The sequence below is a fragment of the Electrophorus electricus genome, chromosome 11, assembly GCF_041902795.1.
Source record: "Electrophorus electricus isolate QZ-2024a chromosome 11, ASM4190279v1, whole genome shotgun sequence".
Taxonomy (NCBI): domain Eukaryota; kingdom Metazoa; phylum Chordata; class Actinopteri; order Gymnotiformes; family Gymnotidae; genus Electrophorus; species Electrophorus electricus.
In genome coordinates this window covers 9102441-9121649 of record NC_137507.1, presented here as the reverse complement: position 1 = coordinate 9121649, position 19209 = coordinate 9102441, and the positions used below count along the sequence as shown (strand labels likewise).

Sequence of the window (19209 nt, the reverse complement as noted above, 5' to 3'; positions counted from 1 at the left end):
ATGGCGGTAATCTTAAACCAGGTTACGTGGCAGTAATCTTAAACCAGGGTACGTGGCGGTAATCTTAAACCAGGGTTCATGGCGGTAATCTTAAACCAGGGTACGTGGCAGTAATCTTAAACCAGGGTACGTGGCAGTAATCTTAAACCAGGGTTCATGGCGGTAATCTTAAACCAGGGTTCGTGGCGATAATCTTAAACCAGGGTACGTGGCGGTAATCTTAAACCAGGGTTCATGGCGGTAATCTTAAACCAGGTTACGTGGCAGTAATCTTAAACCAGGGTACGTGGCGGTAATCTTAAACCAGGGTTCATGGCGGTAATCTTAAACCAGGTTACGTGGCAGTAATCTTAAACCAGGGTACGTGGCGGTAATCTTAAACCAGGGTTCATGGCGGTAATCTTAAACCAGGGTTCATGGCGGTAATCTTAAAACAGTGCTCAGATGACACTCCTTGTGCTTTGTTGTGCAGAGGGATCCTGTGCGTTTATATGTTGGCTGACCCTGCGGACCAGTCCATTATCGAGCTGTCTGAGCTCCATTATGGTGGTGAGGAACTGTTAATTCACTGATGGACCTGATTAATCAGTGAATGTCACTCTGGGACTCAGCTACGGTGGGCTGGGGGAGGCAATGTTTTTAACTGTATGAGAATTGCATACTTTTTCCTCTCCGATATTTGGTTTTCTTTTTTAAGGTTATTTAGCAAGCCAGCCATTAGTGACCTATGAGGAGGTGTAGAAATAATTTTAAAAATCTTTAAAAGCCTCAGCATTTGGAGTGGTAAAAAGATGACAGTATTTCCTGAGACTTGAACAGGATATTAGTATGAATATGAGCTGTATGTGAGGACATTACACACAATATTACTGAAATACTGCCAAAATGACATATACCGCCAAAGTGATGCAGTAGTGCAGTACAGAGTAAAACGCAGAGTGTAGAAAAAAGAAGAATACAGAGATGGAGGTAGAGAGAGAAGGTGGAAGTTTTTTGTGTGTTTGTGTGTGGGGGTGCGTGGGTGTGTGTTTAGGACTATCTGGTTTGATAAAATGGCAGTGAATGTATAGCACCTGTCCTGAAAGTCCATCGTTATTCTGACAGAACAGCATTATTTCTATTAAGGTGTGTGTGTGTGTGTGTGTGTGTGTGTGTGTGTGTGTGTGTTTGCAGGAGAAAGAGAGAGAGATTGGACATCCATTCATCTTCTAGTCATGACAGCATTAAAATCACACCATAAAAAAAACCCTGTTTGCATAGTGTGCTCTTGCATACAAGCACACACACACAGAAAACGTCCTTGGGCTCCACAGAGAATTAAGCGAAAGAAAGACAGGTCCTATATTTCAGCGCAACCTTTGTAATGAATGATGCAAAGCGATTTTCTTGCCTCTCTCTCGTTGTGTTGCAGGGGTGCGTTCTCAGAGGTAGTCCTGGCTCAGGAGAGGTCCACCGGGAAGATGTTTGCAGTGAAGTGCATCCCTAAAAAAGCCCTGAAGGGGAAGGAGAGCAGCATTGAGAACGAGATCGCTGTGCTCCGCAAGTGGGTATACACACACACACACACACACACACACACACACACACACACACACACACACACACACACACACATACACACATCACATCTCACACCATGTACCTCCACTGGGCACCTGGTAGACTTCTTCACTGCCATTTAACCCCTGTTTCTATGGCTACTGTGTCATCTGTTTTCATGGGAGTGTGTGTGTGTGTGTGTGTGTGAGAGAGAGAGAGAGAAGTGCCAGCAAGCATCAGAGCTTCTTCTCCCAGTACTCCTGCACAGTGCCCGTGTCCACAGTGTGTCCAGGCCTGACTCACGGCAGCCTGGCTTTGCCCACACCAAGGCCATGGTCTTCTCAGTGGGGTCTTCGCCAGGTCTTCTGTCAGCTCATGTGTTGATTGCTACTTTGCGATTGTGTTCATTTCTCCATGTGCTGGATAATAATGTCCTTTTAGCTTTGATGAAGAAACACGCAAAGTCTTGGTGAAGTTTTAGTGCTGACAGCCGGAGAACATGTGCTTATTCAGCATAAACCATCTCAGAAGAAGAACCTTCTTTAAAGGTCTTCGCGTGGGTGCTCTCACCCTTCACTGGCCACACTTGTCTAGCAATCCTTGCGTTATCCCTGTTCCAGCGCAGTGAAGGTCAGACATGAAGTTTTCGTAATACTTAACGTAGATTGATTATGAACACAGAGCGCAGTACATTAGCAAAATCTAAACGTATCACTACCACACTCCCCCACTCAGATATTATGGAAAGTGATGTTTCTTTTGTGCTTGATGTTCTGTGTTTTGCTAGTAGAACCCACACCAGACAGGTGGTCTGGACAGCTCAGCGTGATCACATGCTCCATGAATAAATGCTGTTATTATCACGCAGGTTAGGAAGCTAAAGGAAAATACTTAGAGAACATTGCCCCCACCTAACTGGGATCTGATAACTGGTATACTGGTTCACGCCAAAGCACAGATTTTCATGTTGCATCACAGGGTAGCTGGTTAAAGCGTCCTGTGTCATGCTGAGTTTAAAAGACAGGTGAGACTCCTCCGCCAAGATGTGAACAATGCGGACTGTGCTGCATGCAAAAACACACATACACATCTTAGTGAGTGTGTGTGTGTGTGTTGACCATAGCCAGTGCAGTGCGGCTCTATAATGAATATGAAAGTCTGCTCCTGGGTGTTTGCCGTGTGATTTTTGCTGGGAGGGTTTTTCTCTCCTATGAAGGTGTGATTAAGAGTTGTCACGGCAATCGTGCTCAGGTGACTGATGCTCTGCTTTGTCTCCGTCTTCCTCAGGTCATATCTTAGCAACCAGATGCGTGAAGGACATCTCACCATAGGCCTGTTATTAGATTAAGGAAATACACATGAATAACAGGACTTACACTAAATGAGGACATACACATACACTGTATGTGTGTTTGTGTGTGTGTGCGTGCGTGCGCCCGTGTGCGTGCGTGCGTGCGTGTGTGTGTGTGTGTGTGTGTGTGTGCGTGTGTATCTGTGTGTGTATGTGTGTGTGTGTGTGCGTGCGTGTGTGTGTGTGTGATGGTATATTTATTTTTCAGATGTAATCTTTATGGCATGCTTCTGAGGGAGGGTTCTCCAAACGTAATCAATAGGATTTTACTCCAGAGAGAGATTAAATAAAAAAAGAATAATAACAGTATGCATTCAGGAAAATATGCAGAAAGAAATGGCATCTGCAGTATCTGCAGATGCCGTGACAGACGGTTCTCTGTACTTCACTGTGATGAGACGCCCTGCTTTACGCTGGCTAGCACCCCTCACCCCTCCAACCCCAGTCGCCGGCCAGACAAGTTCACTCCCCATGATGACGCTGGGCACCATGATTCGTACACCCAGCAAGAGATCTCATGCTTATTTGAAAAAGGAAAGGCAACTGATCTGTTAGGCCTTCTCACATTCGTTTGTTACAACGATACATAATTGTGATTGCTACTGCTCTGTCATGCCAAGCCATTGTGGAAATTCTCTTTCTTTTATTTGAACATGGATAAGGATGTTCTCTCCATTAGTCCCGCTTTCTTTTTCTTCCTTTCCATGCCCCCCCCCAGTCTGTTCTGCGTCGCTCCCTCTGTAATTAAAGGACATGGTCTCAGAAACAGAACTTGAGTCATGCTGCTCTTTCCTGCCCACTCGCTGTCAGGGGTGGGACGAGAGGGGAGGACAGGGAGCAGAGAGTCTGCCAAACACGACACGGGTACCGGCCTCAAACAACTCAAACAACACAGCCTCACCAAACAGCTCAATTGAAAAAACAAAATCAGTGTTTTCATAAAAGAAAAATGTCAATGTGCAGGTAATCTTCCCATTTCAAAAAAAAAAAAAAAAAAGACTTGTTCCTTTCTTTCTCTGAAGCTTGTTTAGAAAATAAATGTTACTCTCCAAGTCACTTATTAGTTCTCTGCCGGTTGTTTGAAACCAGTTCCAGAGTCTAGTGGCGCCTAGGCATTAGGACACAACATTTTTATAGCTACTTGTGGCTCAGATATTGAGGCCTGTACATACATAAGCTATATCAACAACAGCTTATGATGTGTGCCCGCATTTTGCATTTGCATCATTCTGATCATCCGAAACCCAGATGAGAGGGCCCCCCTCTCTGCAAACATGGGTCTGCTTTTCCCGTGCACATGCTCTGCTTGCACTACAGCCGTGCACCTGCTGCTCAGTACGTGCACTGTGAGTGCCACACAGGTAATAGCTTGGTGCAAGCAAGCCCAGCGTCTCCCTTTCCGCGTCTTCCAGCTGTTGACGTGCTGCACGGGCTCCATTATCCGCGGGAGCGTACTCACGTCCCGGCTCGCTCGTGTCACTGGCTGGCCTGCCGTGCCAGCTGGAAGACGATCAGCAATCGCTTAAAATGCAGCGCTCAATTCTGCATGCACGTATCCACCGCGAAACCGTTACCATGACGAGAGAGAGAGAGAGAGAGAGAGAGGCATTAACTACAGGTGCTGAAGAAATGGATGTGGAGCAAGAAAAGGAGGGAGGAGGAAGGCTGAGCCATGTTTAGCCATGGTGTTAGTGAGCTGTCCATTGTGTGGTGGGCATTCCTGCGGCACCCGGCAGCTTACGGCGGTCAAGTTCAGTTCTGAGAAGCTCAAGCAGGCATTCCGAGATTTCCCTGTCAAATGCCGTGTTGAAGCTTTCCACTGAGGCTGGGAAAAGACCTGCCAGATGGAAACTTCTCGCATGCCGCACTCTGTCCATCTCACAACGTGCTTTCTAAGTAGAGCTGTTTCCCAACTACTCGTGAGTTCCTGTGCAGTGAACATGGTTCTTGCCATGGACACCCAACAGACTGACATTTCAGTCCCAGTAGAGCTCAGAAGTCCCAGTTTATTTTGACAAATACCTTTCGTGATTTGAAGCTCAACATGGCATCTATGTGATCTTGGCTTTTCGTTTGTTTCTTCCCCTAAGTATCAGTTTTATAACCCCAGTAGTGTTTCGGACTTAAAATACTGATGTCAGCAACACCTTTGCAGTCTTACTGTGAGGATACCTTAAACCCTCTCTGCCCCAGGACTTGTACATGCATAGAGAGGTATGTGTGTGTGTATGTGTGTGTGTGTGTGTGTGTGTGTGTGTGTGTGTGTGTGTGTGTGTGTGTGTGTGTGTGTGTGTGTGTGTGTGTGTGTATATGTGTGTCTCAAGTTTATTTTTCCCCTTCTTTTCAGAATTAAGCATGAAAATATCGTAGCCCTAGAAGACATCTACGAAAGCTCTGATCACCTGTATCTGATAATGCAACTGTAAGTATGCAATACATTTCACCCTGTGCATAACTGCATGAGTGTCAATTAGATACTTTATGATTGGAAGGCTTTTATACTGATTAATTTAAGCTTCTCAGTATCTGTGTGTGTGTGTGTGTGTGTGTGTGTGTGTGTGTGTGTGTGTGTGTGTGTGTGTGTGTGTGTGTGTGTAAAATCCAGAATGGCAGGTGGAGCTCTGCCACTCAAGCAGGCCATTACAGTAATTAGACCTTGTTAACAAATAAGAATCCTTACCAGTGATCTGGTGCTCTAATAGCACAGGGGATGTAATAGAAGACTAATGCTTCATAATGTGAGCAATCAAACTTATTTCGGCATGCAGATGCAGAGGAGAACAGCCTAATGTCAGGAGCAAAAACTCACCTGCACCTTTTAAGGCAGCAGAGGTTTGCATTTGCTTTCAGTTTACATGCAGAGGGGTTTCGCTGCACCTACAGGGGAAGAGGAGTTGGAAAGGCAAAATGCCACATAAAGTTCTCATACTGGTATTCAAGAACTTACTGCCAATTTCCACTGTGGGGGTTTCTAGAAACTGTGGGTGGCTCAGCTCTCCTACACACTCTCCTACACACTCCTACACACACACATACACATACACACAACACACACAGTCAGCTGTGGGCCAGTGTGATCTTTACCCAGGTGTAATGGTTTTATCATGATAAGGTGAGGCAGTCTGGGCTGAGAAATGGGACATAGTACCAGTAACACGGGGATCAAAGGTCACATTGACCAACTATAAGCCGAGACAAACCGAGAGGAATGTCCTTCCACTGACCAGCGCTTTATCTCAGAAATATGTGCACGTGTATATGTGTGTGTGTGTGTGTGTGTCTGTGTGTGTGTGTGTGTGTGTGTGTGTGGCTATTGAAGCTGAGAAAAGAGAGAGGGAAAGCAGAGAGAAGGGTTGAGAGAAATCTAAGAGTAACAGAGAAGGAGCACAAGAAAAAAGGACAGGAGGAGGCTTTCACTGTACGGTTAACACACATTTACGCTAGAACACACACAAACTTGTGTCAATTTGAATTGCTCGGGACAATCATGGAATAGGTGACATCAGGTCCAAGTGCCATTCAGAAGGAGAAGGACATGCTTCGACCAGCAAACCACTTCACTCTGCCATTGTTCCAGCTGTAAACCAGCTAGCATTAGCGGTCTAGATAGAAAAGCTGTTTGATACAGCTCTGAACATGCAAACACTGGATGTGATAAGTTTCAAACACACTGTTTAAATTAGATAGCAAGCCTAGCTGTATGATGACGAAAGCCTGAGTTCTTGAATATCAGCCAGCTGGTGTGTCCGTGGTGATAGGGTGATGCTACGGTCACTCATTATGTGATCCAACGCACCCACGCACCTCTGATCAGGTGGGGTTTTTGTAGTATTTAACTGTAATTAAACTGTGGTTAAGAATATATATATTTCCAAAACCTATTCTTGCTTAATGCTTATCAAATGACAGATCTTTTGTGCCACAAAGAATGTTTTGAAATCATATGAACAGAGGCTTTAGAAATACATTTAAAAGTGTATGAAACATTGAAGCGTGTTACCGTGGTTGCTGTCAGTGTTTAAGCTGATGCAGCTGATTGACGTAGTAGCGTATAAAGCACTCTTAGGTACTCATGCTAAGAGGGTGGGAGAAGAGGGCACCACAGGAGAAGATCTAACTCAATTCACCCCCCCCCCCCTTAGAAAACCTAATTAGAATTTAAATTCCAGTGTTAATTTGATAGCTCGTTAGGAGCTTGCTCGTGCATTTCACATTAATGGTTGCGCATGTGTATGTGCAAGCATTTGTGTGTTTAAGAATGAAAAGTAAAATGTATCTTAGGGATGATTTATGTGTGCCTGTTTGCGTGTGTGTGTGTGTGTGTGTGTGTGTGTGTGTGTGTGTAAGAGAGAGAGAGAGAGAGAGAGAGAGAGAGAGAGAGAGAGAGAGAGAGAGAGAGAGAGAGAGAGAGGATACTGACAGGGATGTGGACAGTACTCCGGAGACAGCCTGGAGGTCTTGCCCGCTCCCTCAGGGTCCTACTGTACCATCTGTTTAAATTCCGGGATTGAGTGCACACGCACATGCAGATCACACACTCAAGGAGAGTGGCCAAAGTGGAGCACATCCGGATTAGTGTCCCCAGACTAATCTCCAGACCCAGACTCTAGACTAATCTCTATATCCAGACTCTAGACTAATCTCTAGATATAGACTCTAGACTAATCTCCAGACCCAGACTCTAGACTAATCTCCAGACCCGGACTCTAGACTAATCTCCAGACCCAAACTATAGACTAATCTCTAGAGCTACACTTTGGACTAAGATCCAGACCCAGACTATCATCTCTCTTGGCTTTAAGACGTATCTGTACGCTCCTCCTCTCTGCAGCTTTGGCCGTTCTGTAAGATCAGTCTTGCAGACCTCATGCGGCAGATAAAATTATTCATTTTCATAAACATTGTTCTAATGAAAGTCTGCTTTTCTTCGTTAAACCTCTGAAATATTCATTTGATGAACTGAAAAAAATAATGTTAAGATAGAAAAAGGTCACGATAACAGCTGATTATGAAATAAAAAATGTAGCCTGCTGTTTGGATGGGTGGGTTTGTTCTTGCCTTATGCCATCGCTTTTGAAGCAAGTCTGTCTGATGTTTTAATGGTGTTCATAGGGCTTGATTTGATATGGTTTCCTTAAGTTCTAACACCCCCTGGTGGTGGTTTATTATAAAGGCTTATTATGCACTCTCACACGTCACTCTCTCATCTAAGAGATGCTTCGCTGGGAGCTGCGGGCTGTCCGCCAGCATCTGTAGTTTCTGTAGCTCTCTACTTTATGCTGACGTCCTGGGACTCCCTCTCTCTCTCTCTCCCTCTCTCTCTCTCTCTCTCTCTCTCTCTCTCTCTCTCTCTCTCTCTCTCTCTGTCTCTTGCATTCTCTCTCTCTCTCTCTCTCTCTCTGTAGGGTTTCAGGGGGGGAGCTGTTTGACCGTATTGTGGAAAAAGGATTCTACACAGAGAAAGATGCCAGTACGCTCATCAGACAGGTCCTGGACGCAGTTAACTACCTGCACAGCATGGGCATTGTACACAGAGATCTGAAGGTAACACACACACACACACACACACACACACACACACACACACACACACACACACACACACACACACACACACACACACACACACACACACACACTGACTCCCCCTCATCCTCCCCAACACTCACACTCACACTTGTTTACATTCTTGCACATTAATTGACCTTTCTTGTGTGGATGTATGTGTGTGTGTGTGTGTGTGTGTGTGTGTGTGTTCTCTCCCTCCACAGCCAGAGAATCTACTTTATTTTAACCCTCAGGACGGCTCAAAGATCATGATCAGTGACTTTGGCCTTTCTAAGATGGAAGGCACAGGGGGCGTGATGTCCACAGCCTGTGGTACGCCAGGATATGTGGGTAAGGGAAGAAACACACTCATATTGACACCAGTGTGAGCTTGTTGAATTCATCAGTGTTTAATGTTGTGAAGGTCACATGTGCCCAGTGTGTGTGTGTGTGTGTGTGTGTGTGTGTGTGCATGCGCGTGTGTGGTGTTGACTAAATAACATCATGTGTGTGTGTGTGTCCTGTATCTGGAGCTCCTTTTCATCACAGCCTCCAGATTAGAGCAACCCAACCACTCTGAGCCAGAATGGCTAGGCATGGTGCAGCATACCAGAGCTGTAGTCACTCTCACACACGTTTGCCAACAGCATGTCTTTTTTCAGGGGGTGTTTTTCAGCTTTGGAGGCTCACTCTAACATTTAGTTAAGCGTCAGTCCGCTTTCAGAGAAGGCTACATTTAAAAAGCAGTGTGGATAGAGTTTATCGCATGATTTTCTGCTGTTATTTCCACATAATCACATTTGTATAATTAATTTTGGGTTTATTTTGTGGACAGAACTTGCATTGTTTGGAAAAGATGAAAGTTAGAAGACTTTACAGCATAATTTATATCAGAATAATAATGGAAGTAGATGCTGAGAGCTGTTAGCTGGTCTTGATTCTGCAGTCTGTTCAGACGTTTGACGCTGGGTCATATAGGTAACGACCTCTTAGGCCTCCACTGTGATTACATTCTGTCTTCCTGTCCCGTCTGCTCATTCATGGTGACAGTGTCGTCAGCACACCCGTGACTACACACAGTGGGCAGAACTGGGAGCATGTGCTGATGTCTGAACTGCCCTGTGCTGCATTTTTCTTTTACAGGTGTGTGTGAGAGAGAGAGAGAGAGAGAGAGAGATCTTTGTCGCTTATTTTTTTGCAAGTGTGAGTTTTCCAAGTAGATAAATAAAGCTGGTCCTGTTAAATACACTGTTGACATCATTATGATAATTGCTATTTGTGTGTGTGTGTGTGTGTGTGTGTGTGTGTGTGTGTGTATGCACGTGCGTGCACGTTAAATCACCAGGTATTCCTCCTCGTGGTCTCACACTCTTGTCACACTATATTTTAGATTTGACTTGATTTACACTCCACAGGAGAATATATAAAGATGTCAGTCTTCTCCCTCTCTCTGCCTCCCTCCCACTCTCTCTCACAGTTTGCACTTCTCTTATGGCGAGAACTGTGCTGATGCTTCTACTACAGATAGGTGTCAGGGAATAGAACTCCATTCATCCATTCATTACTCCAGATTACGGCAAGATTACGCTGGCCCGACTCAACAGACATTCATATTTTATTGCTGATGCCTTACAATGCACATTGCAGCTACAGAAACCCTTACCACTATTACCACTATATATATATATATATATATAAATGCATATATACATATATATATATATATACATGTGTGCGTGCATGCAGGTGTGTGTGTGTGTGTTTACCACCTTAAGGAGGTTGCCTCTCTGTTTAGAGTTGCCTCTCTCCTTAGTGATGACAGTCTGCCTCAGGTTTTCATGTTGAGAGCGCTTTTTCCGAACGGCTTTCATAAGCAGCGGAGTCCTTAAGCGCACCATCGCTCTCGCTCTCCTCCCAACACAATAGGCCAGTCTAGGATTAGATGGGCTTTGAAGCACAGAATAGAGGCCTTTGTGGAGGGAATGAAAGCTTGTTTCCTGACTGGAGGAAGGGAAAAGGGGAGAGAGAGGGAGAGGCAGAAAAGAGAACAAGCTGTCAGATGACGAGAGCGAGTCGAGACCTACCCTACCAGCCTCCTGGTGCATGCTGGGATTGATAGCTGTGTGGGTGCGGACCGTTGACAGCCTCTGTAGTTTTCAGTGTGAGCGTCTCTACAAGTCTGCCCCTACCTGTTCGGGTTCACGTCAGTGTTACTGTGACCTGCTAATCGCATCGGTCTCCAAACTCAGGTTTGCACCAGCGCCCAACATGCTCATGGGAAATCTCCCTGAGTATATGGAGCCAGCCGGTCGGTGTGTTCCTTCTGTGTGCAGTCACAGCCTGAGAGGGTTAGGAAGTGCTGCAGGTGAATGGATATGGTCTGGCTCACGCGTCCAGGCTCACGTGTCCAGGTTCGCGTGTCTAGGCTCACGTGTCAAGGCTCATATGTCCAGGCTAACGTGTCCAGGCTCAGGTATCCAGACTCATGCATCCAGGCTCACGTGTCCAGGCTCATGCATCCAGGCTCACGGGTCCAGGCTCGGGTGTCCAGGCTCACGTGTCCAGGCTCGCGTGTCTAGGCTGATGTGTCCAGGCTCACGTGCCCAGGCTCATGCGTCCAGGCTCACGCGTCCAGGCTCATACGTCCAAGCTTATGTGTTTTCTCTCTCCTCTCCTCAGCTCCCGAGGTGCTAGCTCAGAAGCCCTACAGCAAAGCCGTCGACTGCTGGTCCATCGGAGTTATTGCCTACATCCTGTGAGTACTGCACTGTTCCTTCTTACCCCCACCACTCCCCTCAGTTTAAAATGAGCACCCAACCAGGCAGCCCATGTAAACAATAAAGCCACGACCAACCCTGTGTCCCAACATCTACCAGCTTCCATCCCAAACATTCATGTGCTTTGGTGGGCTGGATCAGGTGGGTTAGCCTAAGTTCAACATTAATCCCTTGAGGCCTAGGGGAAGTCCAGGAGCAGGGCCCTAAGCTCGCTCCTTTCAGAGCTGTGTGGCCTTCACTTCGGATTCCTCACAGATGTTGTTTTCCACACCACTCCTTATATAGTGTTTATGTTTTGGTGCTGGTTTAATGTTTCTGCATGATTCATTAATAAAGGTATTTAATGTCCCCTGCCAGAAAGTGTGTGTGTGCGTGTGTGTGTGTGTGGTGTTTGGAGGGTGGTAGATGGTAGAATCATCATTTTTTTGTCTTACATCTTGCTCTGTCACTTTCTCATGTTCAGCCTATTCCCATTAAGAGAGTATCACAAGCATGAGTATGTGTGTGTGTGTCTGTGTCTGTGTTTGAGAGAATAAGTTAATGGTACATTGTTCTTTCCCTCCCCGGACATGTCCTATAAAACCTTCACACAGCTCCCTCTCAGCCGTGGTACGGAGCATATTTTGGCTACTTAGGCATTTATCTCAATTAGAGATTCCTGAAACATGTTTACTCTCTGCGCGCTTGCTGCTCTCAGTCCCTCAAGACTTTACAGGATCAGAGTTCATCATGTCCACCCTGGCTTTCTCCCTTTAGCTGTACTGAGGCAGGGGTTTGCTACGACTTACACCAGTAGTGTGTGTTAATGTGCGCTGGGGGCGGGGCTTGCATTTGTTTACTATGTGGTTTTTTTTCTAGAACACTGACATACAGGGCTGTGTTAAGATCTACCTGTTGCCAGTGCTCCTCCCTTAGCTGCCTCCAGACAGGATCCCTGACCTCTGACCCCATCTCACACTTGGCTGGCCTCCTTTCAGCTGTGACGATTTCTCTGGCACCCAGGAGAGAAGCTCTAATTCTCTTAGCATTTATGCAGCTAACGTTATGTCACGAGAGAAAAACACAAAGCTCATCGGACTGAAATCGGGCAGGAAATTGCACCCTGTCTCCCCCTGCCAGGCACGGCTAGCAGACGCGCCCGTGCGGCAAAGGCGTTTTAACTGCTTTGATGATTGGGGGGAGACCTATTCCTGGAAAAGTATGTTTTAAAATGCTTGTTTGCTCAGACCTAATCATCCGTCTTCTTTCCGAGCAGGCCATGGGCTCCACAGCCAATTAATTTCACATCCTTATATGTATTTACTATGCAGCACCACGCGCGTGCACAGACTCTGTGGCTTCGTAGCATCTTCCATTTCTCTTGCCTTTGTACCTCCAGACTTGGAGTGAAATTGGAGGTTGAAGTTTTATACCTACAGCTGTTTTTTGTTTTTTTTCCCCAGTAGCACTTATAGTCCATAAAAAACCCTGAAGCAGGCTTGGCTCACACCTCTGTGAGGGCTGTCCACAGAGCTTGTCTGGACTCAGAGGGACAACCTGGCACATCAAGCCAAAGCAACAGAAGGGAACCTTGGAAGTGTTGAGAGTGATCGTGTCTGAGGCTTTGCTCAAGCGAATGAGAATGCGTGCATTTACGTGGGTGTGGGAGTGGTATGGTGTGGGCCTTAAGTGATTTAAACATCCAAAATCTGTGAGAATCTCGCTAGTTGTGAGAGGTGATTGAGGACAGAACTGTAGGATGTTCATATCCACCTTGTCCATGTGTATTAGTGAAGCCGGATGGTCTTTCCTGTGTCCTCTTTCAGGTTGTGTGGTTATCCTCCATTCTACGATGAGAACGACTCCAAACTCTTTGAGCAGATCTTAAAGGCTGATTATGAATTCGATGCACCTTACTGGGATGATATATCTGATTCAGGTGATCATTTGTATTTGTGTGTGTGTGTGTGTGTGTGTGTGTGTGTGTGTGTGTGTGTGTGTGTGTGTGTGTGTGTGTGTGTGTGTGTGTGTGTGTGTGGCATAGCATCACTGGAATGTATTGATATAAGCAAGTTCACAATGCTGCACAAACATGTGCACATAGGTTAACAAGCACACACACATAGCTATGTATGAGTAACCTTGTGGTTTTAACCCAGGGAAACGTTGGTTTTACCGTAAAGTGTCTTATTACTAATCCTGTTTATCCTCTGACAGCTGGTTCCAGTTTTAGGACATTACTCATCTATTATATTTGTTTCCAAAATTTCAGTCTTGGATAGTAATGGTTATTTGATAAAGCCTCCTGCCTTGAACTGCTATTTTAGTAATAATTCTTTACTGCTATGACGCAGAACAAGTACCTTTTTAAAAACAGTAATATTAAACCTAAATTTTAATCTCTCATGACCGCATACCAGGTCCTTCTGGTTCAAAAATGTTTATCAGTCTGCATATTTGAATTAACAAGTGCTTGCGGCTGCTTATGACTAAAGGGTGAGTGAGTGGCTTTGTGTGTTTTACTGGTTGCTTGAAGTGGCCGTGAAATGGCGCATCGCGTTTCTGAGGTGTTTGTCTTCGCTCCCTGTCCAGCAAAGGATTTCATCAGCAGTCTGATGGAGAAGGACCCAGCCAAGCGCTACTCCTGCGAACAGGCCCTGTGCCACGCGTGGTGAGTCTGGGTTTCCCAGCCTCGTGCCGGGCCTGGAGCCGGGGCTCACTGCTGGCCTCCGCTCCATCTAGCATGCACACTGCTGTAGTATCTGAGGGTGCAAGGGTGTTGGGTGGTGCACGCATGCATGCGTGCATATGAGGAAGAGAGCCAAGGTCAGCAGATCCAGCGTGCTTTTGATCCTCTACCAGGATGGTGTTTGTTGCATTAAGACAATGTTGCGTGTCCACCACAGACAGGTAGATGTGTGGGTTGAGCAGATTGCAATCGATCCATTACCACATCCTGATTCTCCCGTCCAGGGCACAGGAAATCTGCTGAGTAAATACTAGCCAATCAGAACATGGGTCAGGCAGTTTGACCATGTGTGCTGAAATTCTTATTACCAGTTAGCATGTTGTGTAGTGCCCGACTTATGAAGCTGTTAGGAGGAATGGAGGGACAGAGATGAGAAACCGCAGTAGACCAAGGTGTGTTTGAGAGGGAGGGCAGAGCTTGATCGACAGTGATCACTGACTAGTGATAACATGAATAAATGACATCATTTGGGAAAAGGGTTGATTGGTGGCTCCTTCTGGTTCATAAGCAGTTAATCCATCAGTTGTCTTAGCTATTTATGTGTTTTTTGAATTACAGTTTTTCTTATGGAAAAAAGATTTTTGATTGATTGATTTGCATACTCTTTTTGGGGCTGCTGTTCCAGAGAAATGTTATGCCTGCTACTAGAATCGGGTTTACAAAGTAAAAGCCCCATGGATACTAATTGCGTTGCATTGTGCTTTTATTTTGTAAATGTGTATTCCAGGATTGCTGGAGACACTGCGCTCTGTAAGAACATCCACGAGTCCGTCAGCCGTCAAATGCGCAAAAACTTTGCAAAAAGTAAATGGAGGGTAAGTCCTGCTCATGAGCTGATATTGTGACGCCGTTCAGCCTAGGAGATAAATGCGCTCCCAGCCCCTGACCAATGTCCTGCAGGTGGTCCCTCCTGCCCCCAGCCCCTGACCAGTGCTGTTGTGTTTGCATACCCATTGCAGCAAGCCTTCAACGCCACGGCGGTGGTGAGGCACATGCGCCGTCTGCAGCTGGGAAGTAGCATGGGGAGCAGCATGGATGCCAGCCAGCCTGGCACGACCCCCAACGCCCGCGCGCAGGCCACCAAGCGAACGCCCACCCCGCCGTCTAACCAGAGCACCACCACTGCCAGCCCCAACCAGAAGCCCGCTCAGAGCCAGAACCAGTACCACATCAACAACGTGACCACGGAGTCTCCCACCATAGCACGCAAAGACTGTAAGTGGGAAGTTTGTGAGATGCGGTGGTGTGGCTCGCTTGTGCGTGTGTGTGTGTGTGTGTGTGTGTGTGTGTGTGTGTGTGTATGTGTATGCATGTGAATCATCGACGTGCCTTGTTCTCTATTCCAGGTACGGCCCCTCCCCACACTTCCTGCTCTTTGGCATCTACAGCTACATCCCCAGTCACGGGGGCAGAGCCCTGCAGGCCACACCCCTCTTCAGTTGCCCCGGTGAGCACTGTGCTAACTGGGACCAAGTGACGCCAGGTCCTGCGGGGAGAGAGTTGGGAGGCCACTGCCCTTTAAGCCACGCCCCTCAGCCCACCCCCCGCCCTGCCGCAAGGACCGGCAGAGAACTCACCCACCCACTGATCGCCATAATGAACACTGAGAGACTCAACGCTGCACGCCACTCAACGCTCACCACCAATCTGTCCCGCCATTTGACCTCCGAGCCATAAGAGGGGGGAGGGCACGGCGCATGCGGAGGCGGGACGGCCAGGACCAGCTCGAGACTTGATGAAGTGACACTTGTGTGGCTGGAAGGAGCGTGTTCTGTATGTGCTATGAATCACAGCAGCCATCTTACCCTGCAGATATGACTCAGACAGGACCAGAGGAAGGCGTGAGTGAGTGTGAGCGCGTCTGCCCGTAGTACTGGGCCGGACCGACGTTAAAACACACCTTCTTACTCTGCGTCTCTAGCTCCTCCCACCTTTCCCTTTTCTCTTTTCTCTCGCCGTTTGATTGGACAGAGATGGGTTTTTTTGGCATCTTTATTTCCAGAGTCTTTCTCTGGTTTTGTCTCGTGACCCTGCAGAAGTGCTTTAGAAACCCTGTGTGACTGTCCCGGGCTGTGAGTGAATGCTGTGGGAAGTGCTGGTGTCCTGCAGTGTCTGACTGTGAGTAGATTGTTAAGGTCTATAACCTCACATTGGGGTCACCGCAGACTTCAACTTAATTGAATTTGCAGTGTGTTTTATTACTTTTCCCTTTTTATTCAACTTTCTAAATCATGACAGTATGGCGCAACAGAAGAGTGATGAGTCATCTAAGACACTCATGCTAATTTTTGCCTCAAATATATTTTTTTTTAGTTATTACACCATAGGTACCCAAGCAGTGATTATTGAAGATGGTAGAACTGTTATACACTCTCACACAAACACACATGCACATGCACACACACACGCGCACACACACACGCGCACACACACACGCGCGCTCACACACACACACACACACACACACACACACACACACACACACACACACACACGTACACACACACAGCCCCTGAAAAGCCATGGCAACACGTTCGCTTACCCAGTGTTCCGAGTTCTCAGGGAATTCCACAGCTGCACTGGGCATCATAATGTTCATCTCCATAGCAACCCTTCCATGCCTTGGAACAGTTACATCCATAGTGACTGGACACCCAGGTCAGAGCCCTTGATGGATTAGGGGATATTCTTTATATCATAATTTAACATTACACCAACTTTGTCTTTGTTCTCTCTATCAGAGGCCCTGAGTGAGGCCATAATTATAATCATAATGTCCTTTTAACAGTATAACATTTTGATTTGGCCAGATGGTAAATACCTGGAAAAGTATACTGTAAATAAGAGAGGACCTGTATCAACACAAATCCAGAAGGTTTGGGCTTAAATTATCAGAAAAGGGCTAAGTCATGGCTTACTCATTCACGCCCAGAAGGTTTTCAGGGAGCAGGGTTTTTGGCTGTGGGTGCACAGATGGGTTACAGGTTCTGGTCCCCCTGACCGGAAGTGATTCCGAGTTCCTAGCACTCCTCCTGCAGCCTGGATGGCATGTTGCTGTTGGGAATATCTGTTCCGAGAGAGACTGAAAGTGACATCCTATTTTCCTAAGTGCCATCAGAATCTGCATGCAACATCCATTGCTGTCTTTTAGGAGTGTCTTCTCGATTTGTTTCTATAATATAGTCATAGCTTCGTTATGTCACTAGTCGACTGCTGTACACCAGTTTGTCTTTGTCCATAGTTCATGTTGAAAGGTGTTGGCTCTTTCTTGGCAGTTTCTGTCATGGCTGCTGGAAAAGAAATAGTATGGACCAGACGTTAATACGTTATTACGAAGACTGCAAAGAGTGTGTGTGCAGTTAGCTGAGAGTAGACTCACAGAATTCAATGACGACCGATTTTCTGTGCATTACTGTCGAGGGGGGTTTTATACTGCTCTTTGGTCAGTGAGATGCATGAAGTTCTGTATGTATCTCTGTCTTTCTGTTAAGGTATTCGTGGGTGTGATTGCATGCGTGTGTGTGTGTGTGTGTGTGTGTCCATAAGTGTAAATGTGTTATGACTGTTGTATGTGTCATGTCCAGGGAGTTTTAATCAGAAAGTCCAATCCCTCCAGAAAGAGCTAATGGCCACAGCACATTTGACAGGCTGAGAGGATCAGAAGGAAAAACCCCTGACATCTGACGCCGTGTTCACTGGGAGTTGGGCCAATTACTGGGACAGTTGTGCATTCAACACCCACATCCAGTCTTTTTAGCCATGCCTGCGAAACCCCCACTTGCAGGTTCACTGCTGGCTGTGGACGTTTGTGTAACCATGTAGATACACCCTAAGCTGTGTCATTATTTCTTGAGTGTTTGCTTTTGTGGTCTTTTCTGTGTTTATGTCGAGAGTTATCAACCTGTTGGTCCAAAGGCATTGTAAATAGACTGTGTTCAGTACAATCGTTTTGTTGCTCCTGAAAAGAGCATGCTCTAATCGTGGGTGTGTGTGTTTGTGTATGTGTATGCATGTGTGTCTGTGTGTGTGTGTGTGTGTGTGTGTGTGTGTGAGAGAGATCTTTGGAATGTTTAAATTATGAAATGTTTCTTGTCCTGGTCTCTGAATGCTGCCTTTCTCTGATTCTCTGATGCAGTGTAAGGTACACACCCACAAACCCATACGCACTCAACTCTGTCTTGTAATGCTCACCCTGTCTTGTACACTTGCCTTTGTATGTTTTATTGACTGTCTGATAGTCAGCGTCTGTCTGTCTCCTTGTTAGCTGTCACAAGAATATCATGCCACTATTGGACAAAACCAAACCTTGTGCATTCCACAGTCCATCTCCCAGTCCATGTTAATGGTGGGCATTTTATACATAGTACTTGGTTTAAAAGCACTTCTATGGAAATGTGTCCCACAATGACATTTTTCTTATGTCTCTATCTACTCAGGCGTCGCGTTTGCCTCTTTAAATGAAAAGCTGTGATTGAAAGTATCTGTGCCACCCTCTAAACTGTGCAGTTTTTCCGACCTATCCCTAGAGTTGCTGACGATCCTCCAAAGAGCAACATGGTACCCCTGGAGACAGGCAAGCAGCACCGCTGATATAAAATGTATGAAATTGTCATGAAGGCATCACATGGTTTTATAAAGAAATGCAACGCATGTTTGAAGCGCTTATAAATTCAACATTCAAAGTGTTGATGTATTTTCGAAAAGCTTTGACATTGCAGGTCTTGTGATCACCGCATCTCCATGGCAACCCTCTTCAAACAAAAGTCACCCCGTGAAATGTGAAATATATACTCTATATGCATGTAACAAAGACGATCCATATTTCGCAGTGGCACATGAATGCTAACGTGACTGTGATGTGAAACTTCTGTTAACATGGGGCTTGCATATCCAATGCCTTTGACAATCATCTGCACATATCAGACTTTATATACCATGCTGTAAAGAAACAAGGAATGGATGTTGTTTTTCCCTCTAATAAATCCTGAATGACCACGACTAGCGTCTCCATGACTTACATGGCATGTGAGTAGCATAGCCAGGCAGGATACGTACATGTGTGTAGGGCTTGGTTTGGGCTTCTGGGCAGAAGTCACAAATGAAGTCACAAATTCTAACAAGGTCACCAATTCTTAGTGCCTGCAGGCGTGGTTGCTCTTAGCTCTTAGCTGTTAATAAAATGTAAAAAATAATAATAAACTATATTTATATAATACTTATACATTGTTTACTTTATACATTTAAAATGCAGCTTACATTACAGTGTC

The 19209-nt window shown here is 46.0% G+C and overlaps 1 protein-coding gene across 4 annotated transcripts in view; it reads left to right on the top strand.

The window, feature by feature from the left end:
* Positions 1 to 18940, top strand: part of camk1da (calcium/calmodulin-dependent protein kinase 1Da) — a 51484-nt gene extending 32544 nt beyond the window's left edge. For 2 of the 4 annotated variants that reach the window (XM_081723016.1, XM_027020554.3), the window contains 10 exons: positions 1412 to 1543; positions 5238 to 5312; positions 8296 to 8434; positions 8662 to 8788; positions 11117 to 11192; positions 13020 to 13132; positions 13786 to 13864; positions 14670 to 14757; positions 14902 to 15157; positions 15289 to 18940. In XM_081723016.1, the coding sequence (XP_081579142.1) occupies positions 1412 to 1543; positions 5238 to 5312; positions 8296 to 8434; positions 8662 to 8788; positions 11117 to 11192; positions 13020 to 13132; positions 13786 to 13864; positions 14670 to 14757; positions 14902 to 15157; positions 15289 to 15419 (1216 nt within the window). In that variant the 3' untranslated portion in view covers positions 15420 to 18940. Of the gene's footprint in view, positions 1 to 472; positions 550 to 1411; positions 1544 to 2826; positions 5105 to 5237; positions 5313 to 8295; positions 8435 to 8661; positions 8789 to 11116; positions 11193 to 13019; positions 13133 to 13785; positions 13865 to 14669; positions 14758 to 14901; positions 15158 to 15288 lie in introns of those variants that run through there. The other 2 variants (XM_081723017.1, XM_081723018.1) reach the window with 2 other exon arrangements.
* Positions 18941 to 19209: the final 269 nt, after the last annotated feature.